At 47.6% G+C, this 7615-nt stretch overlaps 1 protein-coding gene across 2 annotated transcripts; it reads right to left on the bottom strand.

The window, feature by feature from the left end:
- Nucleotides 1–1522: 1522 nt before the first annotated feature.
- SLC25A51 (solute carrier family 25 member 51) lies at nt 1523–6878 on the bottom strand. 2 transcript variants are annotated; one of them, XR_014619298.1, is made up of 3 exons: nt 6772–6878; nt 3229–4240; nt 1523–2466 (listed from the first exon to the last, which is right to left on the bottom strand). XR_014619298.1 is itself a non-coding variant. In XM_084305060.1 (2 exons), exon 2 carries the CDS (start codon nt 4199–4201, stop codon nt 3326–3328), a length of 876 nt encoding a protein of 291 aa, XP_084161186.1. In that variant the 5' UTR covers nt 4202–4240; nt 6772–6878; the 3' UTR covers nt 2474–3325. The 2 variants fall into 2 exon arrangements, 1 of the variants encoding a protein (XP_084161186.1); XM_084305060.1 differs by lacking the exon at nt 1523–2466 and having other exon boundaries at nt 2474–4240.
- Nucleotides 6879–7615: the final 737 nt, after the last annotated feature.

Raw genomic sequence — 7615 nt, 5'->3', positions numbered from 1 at the left:
AGTGAATTAAAATCTATTTTAATGTATTTATCCTACACTGAGCTTTGTTCTGTAACACTCACTGCTTCTTGCATATTAACTTGAACCAAGAGAGAAAAAAGTGTGCTTTAGAGTGAAATCTGCACACACATCGCCCTCTACTAGTTTCTTTGCTTGGGCACATTTGTGGGAAGAAACAGCTCACTCCTGATACCTAGAAAGCAGGATAGACATTGAAGCAAGACTGATGATCACAAACCTAAGTGTTGCTGAGCTATCTGTTGCCTGAGCCATTACGTCTTGGGTAGAGTGCCTTCTCTTCATACCCTTTAAGGCAGCACCCCAAGAGCACTGCAGTGGTGAAAGGCTACTGCATGCCCCTGCTGGACAGGACGAAATTGAAACCTGGTTCCCCCACCTTGGTGAGGGACAGGTGTGCCTGAGCAGGCCTGCAAGCTCCTGTGAAGCATGACAGTTAGCAGTCATGTGAAAGCTGCCGTTTCTGCAAAGTCACTTACCATTAAGCACAATGAAAACAGCACCTTCAAGAAAAAAACCCTGCTATTTCTGCCTTGGCATCACTTGTGGCACAGACTGCCACTTTGCTGTAACACATGCTAGAGGCACATTGCCTTTGCTCAATATGATCTTGACTTACGACTAAGAACAGGCCAAATCTAAGACACATGCAATTGATGAGACCTAATTTGCCTAAATAGGTGTACAAGGTATTCAGAAGAGAAACATGCCTCAGGGACAGAGGAGTTCCTATAATGTTGTTCTGTGCTCAAGCTGTTTATCACCAGAAGTCTCGCTATTAACTCTGTCACACAGCAGCATCCCTGTTATTTATCATCAGTAGCATTCCCCTTCCCTCCTTCAGCTGGCAATGATCATTGTAGTGCCCCAATAACAATACTGGCGAAGCTTATAACCCTGGGCTACACACAACACAACACACAGAAATGCTGCCAGCTCATGACTACTCTGGAGATGTGTGTGTCAGCTCTACTCTTAAATTCTGACATGGAACTCAGCCTGGTTATAATCAGTTTGTTAATATTTGAAAACAAACCTGAAACTAGCTTGAACCAATGTGTTCTCAGTTCAGCTGAACCATCATAGCTCCTTCTGTGCCCTTTTTCAACACTGGCAACACATCCTATTCCATCTCACTCTAACTGGTACGTAGACCTACTGTGCCAAAGCTCGCTGGACCCCTCTCTTCACTCCTTATGAGTATCTCTCCTCTTACACATGAAAGATCTGTAATTTGTTAAACATAGAATTGCTTTGTGTTGTAAAACTGATAGTACTTATAAAACAAAGCAAAGATTACACTTGAACATAGTTCTACTATGATGCACTTTCACCATGTTCATTGAACCATGCCACATAAGTAGGGACAGCAACAGATGTGCAATTGTTTTTTGCTGCAGTAGTGAAAACCACCAATTAGTGGCAGACTGACATTAAACTCTTCAGTTCAACTCTTCAAATTCTGCAACATTAGAGAAGCATGCAATATCTTCCACAGGACAAACAGGATACATTTCTTTTATTCCATCAAGGAGTGATTACAAAAAACAATACACTGGTAAAAATCAGATTCTGCCACTAACAAACATTCAATAAACATTTTATTTCAATGCAGATAACCACAACATTCAGATATAGCAATGTGCCAGGTTCTTTTTGACTGTGAAGCTACGGAGTATATTATGATTACAATCATAACACACTGATTAAAACCAGTATTTTAAGACAGTCTAGCAAACAAGAAAAGCAGTAGCTACTACAAAGTTTATGAAAAGAACAACTTGGGAAAGTTTCTGAAAGCTTTCTTGCCCTCCCTCTTCCAGAAATTGATGGTGGCTTTCAATATAGTTTAATGAAAAAAAGTGCCCAGGAGACTCAAATGCTTTTCATTAGAACCGTCCCCTGCTTTATGATAACCATGCTTATCCCTCTCCTGTCCTTTTCCCTAAGGACTGTAGTCTTACACATCTCAACTTCCAAGCCTGTAAGACACACAATACTGCACACTTCTGTAAGTCTTTAACAGCACGTGCCTACAGAAGTCTTCTGACACTTCTCCAAGTGCTGCATCTTTCCTACTTAGCTGCTTCTCACACAAACTTTGTCTGTCTTCTGGTTATCTTCTTGTACTATAATCACAGACTTCACCAATGTGGGTTATGACCCAGGAATTTTATCTTCTCAGTGCTGCAGTACAATTCTGTCTTACAGAACTGTTAAGTGTACGTATCAAGGAGACGGAACTCCAATTTTCAGGTAAAAAAAAAAAAAAAAACAACCTTTTTGTGATCAATTAACTCATAGCCCAAATGAAAAATAAAATTAATTTGCAAAAGACAAGATACCTTAAGTACAGAAAAGCTGTTCCTGACCTACTTCTACAACAATGGGAAGCTTATCTATTTCACAAGCATTACAAAAAGAGCCGTCTTCTTTCTGGCCCCACAGCTGTAAAACAACAGAAAAAGAAGTGATGAAAAAAAAAAAAAAAAAAAAAAAAAAAAGCACAGAACAAGCTCCACATTTACAAGTAGAAGAATTTTAACAAGGAAGGACACTTTAAAGCTTCAGTATAGTTTCTGTTTCATTCCTTCCACTTTTCCCTTTCCACATGAAGGCGTGCACACATGCACACACACATACACACAAATCCCACTTTGAACTTGAGTCAGCTTACACTGGAGTCAACATTCAGTAACTACTTTTACGCTGCTGAATGAAATGTTCTGTTAAAGCCAAGCATCACAACAGCTGGCAGAAAAGTTTGCGTAGGCTTAGTTTAAGCATAAAATTCAAAAACTTAGTTATCCCCATCTGCATTTGTTCATTTAGCTTTGAACAATATTGAGTACTTCGGACCCTAAAACATTTGAAAACATAGTTCTTAAATGAAGATTTTGAAGTTTATCAAGCAAGGGAGTTAGTTTTCATCAGACCCTTCTTGATTTTCATGTTCTACAACGTGCACAGTGGAGCGCATTCAGACACGGAGTGTTGAAAACTGTTGGGAGTTGATATGGAATAACCCGTTGGATACACAGTTTGGTTTTGGTTTGCTTTTCTACATGTATCTTGCATTTGTCTAGTAGTTTCATTATGGGTAAATTCACCTGATGGCAAATAAATACTTTAAAAAGCTAGTCATAATTGCACCAAGGTTTAGATGCATCACCATTTACTCCATATATAGTGAAGGCCAAGACGAATTACCTTTTACGCTATGCAGGAACTGTTCCCAGGGATTAAGTGACATCAAACATGCCAACACCCAAATGAACAGCAGGACTGAAGGAAGATTAAGTGGTTTTCATAACAGCTTTAGCAAGAATTCGTAAGTTGCATTGATTATGCCCCAGGACAGGACAGAGCGATGGTAATTCAGATGAGCTCCTCTAAAAAGGTTGATCAATTTTCTATCACGTTCCAGCCAGATCTTCACAAAAACTGTTGAGAAGGACTGAAATTCACCACCAATTTGTGCTTGCATACGAGCTTTGACAACGTTCACTGGAAAAAACAAGAATCCCAGCATGGCACCCAACAGCCCTCCACAAATGAAGTCATTGACCAAATGAGTGCTGTAAGAAGTTGCTTCAGGCAGGCATTGTTTAATAGGTCCTCTCAGACCGAAGAAGAGTACATTACTCGGTCCATTTCGGAGCAGAATAGGCACCAATCCCCGATAATATTCTCTCATCCCATACACTTTCAGTACCTTGAAAGCCTGGTACGTGTTTGTAAATTTATCGTGGTGTTTGTAGTCCTGAAGCAAAGTCTGAACACGCTCGAAAGGTGTAAGAACAGCTTCTGTAGTCCCTGCAAGCACGGCTGCCATACTGCGCGTGAGGAGCTCAGGAGCGGTTGTGTGGCTGTGGAGCAAGGATGAGAAATCTTCGTACAAGCCAAACATTAGAGCCAGTGTTGTTGTTTTCTGCATTAATGGAGGAAGGATGCCGCGGTAGAGATTTCTCATTCCATCCTTCTGCAGCTGATGTACTGCATCCTTTGTTTTCAAACCATACAACTGCTGTCGAAAGAGGACCTTTTGGATGGGAAAAGTAACTGCTATATTTGTGAAGGCTGCACAGTAGCCACATAGGTAATGTTTACCAGAGGTATCTGCAATGTCACTGCTGAGCTCTTCCTTGGAATCTGCTGGGGCAAAACCTTCTGAATCCATCATACTGTTTTTCTTACTGTTGTATATCTCAGTCCTCTTTTCCTGCATCAAAAAGAGAAGAAAAAACATGAGCAAAGCTGCAGGTGACCCAGCTTCTTTTCACGCTGGTGGTTTACTCAAACAACACTCAGTGACACTCAAGCTCAGTAACACTCAAACAGCCAGAAAAAAAAAGCCCTTAAAATTTGAAGGAGAAAAGCAGTAAATGCAGATCTGTCCGATGCTGCGCTGTTTTCTACACAAGTCTCATAGGCCTCAATAAACGCAGTTTTTTCTCCCTGTAAATTTTCTAAGTAAAACAGAAACAAATTGGGAGGCAAAAACTGAGATATGAACCCTTCATGCACTCAGCATGGGCAACAAACAAGAGGAGCTGGAACCTGCACTGCAGTGGGAAAACTATGACATAGGTGCCATCACTGAAACAAGGAGGGATGGCTCACACCCCAGTGTGGAGTGACGCAGTGTATGGCTAGAGAATATTCAGAAAGGATAGGCTGAGAAGGAGAGGAGGGGGGGTAGCCCTGTACATTATAGGGAGTGTTTTGATTGCCTAGAGCTCAAAAGGAGTGACAACAGGGTTGAGTGATTGTAGGTATGAATCAGGAAGAAGGCCAGCGAAGCAGATGTCATGGTGGGATTCTGTTACTGACCACCCACCCAGGATGAAGAGGCAGACAAAACATTCTACAAACAACTGAGAGAAGTCTCACAATCGCTAGCCCTTGTTCTCAAGGGTGACTTCAACTTCCCAGATCTCAGCTGGAAATACAACACAGCAGAGAGGAAACAGCCTAGGAGGTTTCTGGAGTGCGTGGAAGATAAATGGTGACACAACTGGGGAGTGAGCCACCTAGGGAAGGCATCTTTTGCTTGTCACCAGAATAGGACTTTTGGGGGATGTGAAGGCTGGAGTCCATCTTGGGCACAGCGATCACAAATTAAGAGTGATTCAGAGTGGTGTCACATCATCCCCATGCCATGGTACAGGTGGGGGAAGAGTGGCTGCAGAGCTGCCTGGCAGAAATGGACCTGGGCTATCGGTTGATAGACATCTAACAAAGAGCCAGCAGTGTGCCCAGGTGGCCAAGAGGGTCAACAGCATCCTGGCTTGTATCGGAAATGGCATGGCCAGCAGGGCTAGGGAAGTGTTTGTCGCCCTGTACTCAGCTCTGGTGAGGCTGCACCTTGAATGCTGCATTCAGTTTGGGGCCCCTCCCCACAGGAGGGGCATTGAGGTGCTGAAGGGTATCCAGAGAAGGGCAACGAGGCTGGTGAAGGCTCTAGAGAACAAGACTTGTGAGGAGCAGCTGAGGGAGCTGCAGTTGTTTAGCTTGGAGAAAAGGAGGTTCGGGGGAGATGTTGTACTTTATAATTACCTTAAAGGAGGTTGTAATGAGGTGGGGATCAGGCTCCTCTCCCAAGCACCAAGCAGTAAGATGAGGGAAAATGACCTCAAGTTCTGCCAGCGGAGGTTTAGGTTAGATATTAGGAGGAATTTCTTTACCGAAGGGGTGATGCAGCATTGGAACAGGCTGCCCAGGAAGGTTTTGAGTCACCATCCCTTGTGATCTTCAAGGGATGTGCAGATGTAGGACTTATTAGTGTGGGTCAGTGGAAGACTTGTCAGTACTACGTTAAAGACTGGGCTGGATGATCTTAGAGGTCTTTTCCAATGTGAATGATTCTATGCACTAAAGCAGCCACACCTGCACCTAACCCAGTCTCTGTCACTCCTCCGCTGGAAGGGGAGCAGTGGGGCATGCAGATTTACTACTGCAGTGTGGAAAAGCGTCACTGAGACCAGCACCATGCTAACAGTACTACTCAAAAGTCCTTTCACAACTAGCTGGTTACAGTGACGGCAAGTGCGTGTGCCCAAGACATTAATTTTTCCCCTCAGAAGAAACCAATAAAAGAGATGTAGGAGGTACGGATCAACCGCACTGGCAATACGTACAAATCCATGGCTCTGTCACAACGCCCTGTTAGCGCGCAGGCAGTCCCCCTCGCCCTGCAGGGCGCTCACGCAATGCTTTTCGACACCACGCTCCCTGCCGCAGGACTCAGACCTGCAGGTGCCTGCCGCCTCCACCGCCCTGTCCCCCCGGAGAGCGACTTCAGCGCACCCACCTCCCTGCTGTGCTTCAGACAGAGCGCAGAAGAAACGCACTGGGCACCCGACGCTGCTTTTCCAGAGAAAAACGCGGTCCTTTGCATTGAAAACGAACCGAAGCGACGTCGTGAAGTGATTTTTAAGCGTAAACGACCGACGCGGTTACGCAGCCCGACCACCCGCCGGGCCCGGCGCGTCCCCAGCGCCCAACCTCGCCGCTCGCCGCCCTGCCCACACCCCGCGCCCCGGGCACGAACCCTCCCCCCGCGCCCCCGCCGCAGCCCCGCGCCCCGGCCCCGCCTCAGCGCCCCCCCCCGCGGGGGCCCCGAGCTCCGCGGCGCCCGGCGGCGGGGCCGGCGCGGGCCCTGCCCAAGGTCAGGCCGGCGGCGCGGCGGCGGCTCCCGGCGGGGCCCGGCCCGGCCCGGCCCGGCCCGGCCCTGCCCGCCCCGCCGCCCACCTGCGCGCGTGCCCGCCGCCATGCCGGGCCCTGGGGGGCGCGGCCCCGCTCCCGGCCCCGCGGCCTCCGCCGTCCGCGCGCGCCGCCGCCGCCGCCGCCGCCGTGTGACGCGGGGCGCGCGACGCCTGACGCGGCGGCGCGACGCGGGGGCGCGGCCGGGAGGCGGGGCCGGGAGGAAGGGCCCCGGGCGTGCTCTGCGTAAAGAAAAAAAAAGAGAAGGAATAAACAAAAACGGCGAAAATGTGAGATTCGGAATCCTCGCGGCAGCGCGAGCATCCTCTTAGTTGTGTGGTTTCTGCTCCTCAAGGCAGCAAAACGCGCCGTGGGGGACGCCGACGCGAAGCGCGCGTGGTTCGTCTGGCTGCGCGGTGATTCCGAGCACGCAGATGGTGACCGCGCGCAGAACGAGGCGTGGGAGGGGTCGTCCGATCCCGTACCCGAAACTTCCCGACGGGAGCAACTGGAAGCAGAGCTCTCCGAGTGTGGAGATTTACGCTGCTGTCGGAGGCTGAGGGAAAAAGGGCGATGGCTCAAACACTCCGCAAGGAAACGGGGTGACCGCGTTTTACATCGGCTCAGAAGGGCAGATCTTTTGGTAGCACTCTGCTGGGGCCACCCTGCTAGTAACCAGCTGAGGCATCTTTGCGACCGTGGTTCTAACGGGGGAAGGGAGGGCAGACCTTAGCCACATGCTGTCCCAAATTCCAGTGTTCAGACTAACTTTATCTTCACCAGCAAAGCAAAGCTAAGGTTTGCTTTCCAAAGTTATCCTTCATCTTTATGCTGAGTAGCTTTGTGACCCTGATTTGTCCATATGTTCAGGAAGGACTTTCAGACATAAACT

Source organism: Netta rufina, assembly GCF_964035555.1.
Source record: "Netta rufina genome assembly, chromosome: Z".
NCBI lineage: Eukaryota > Metazoa > Chordata > Aves > Anseriformes > Anatidae > Netta > Netta rufina.
The sequence above is the reverse complement of the archived record's forward strand: the minus strand, read 5'-3'. Positions and strand labels throughout refer to the sequence as shown.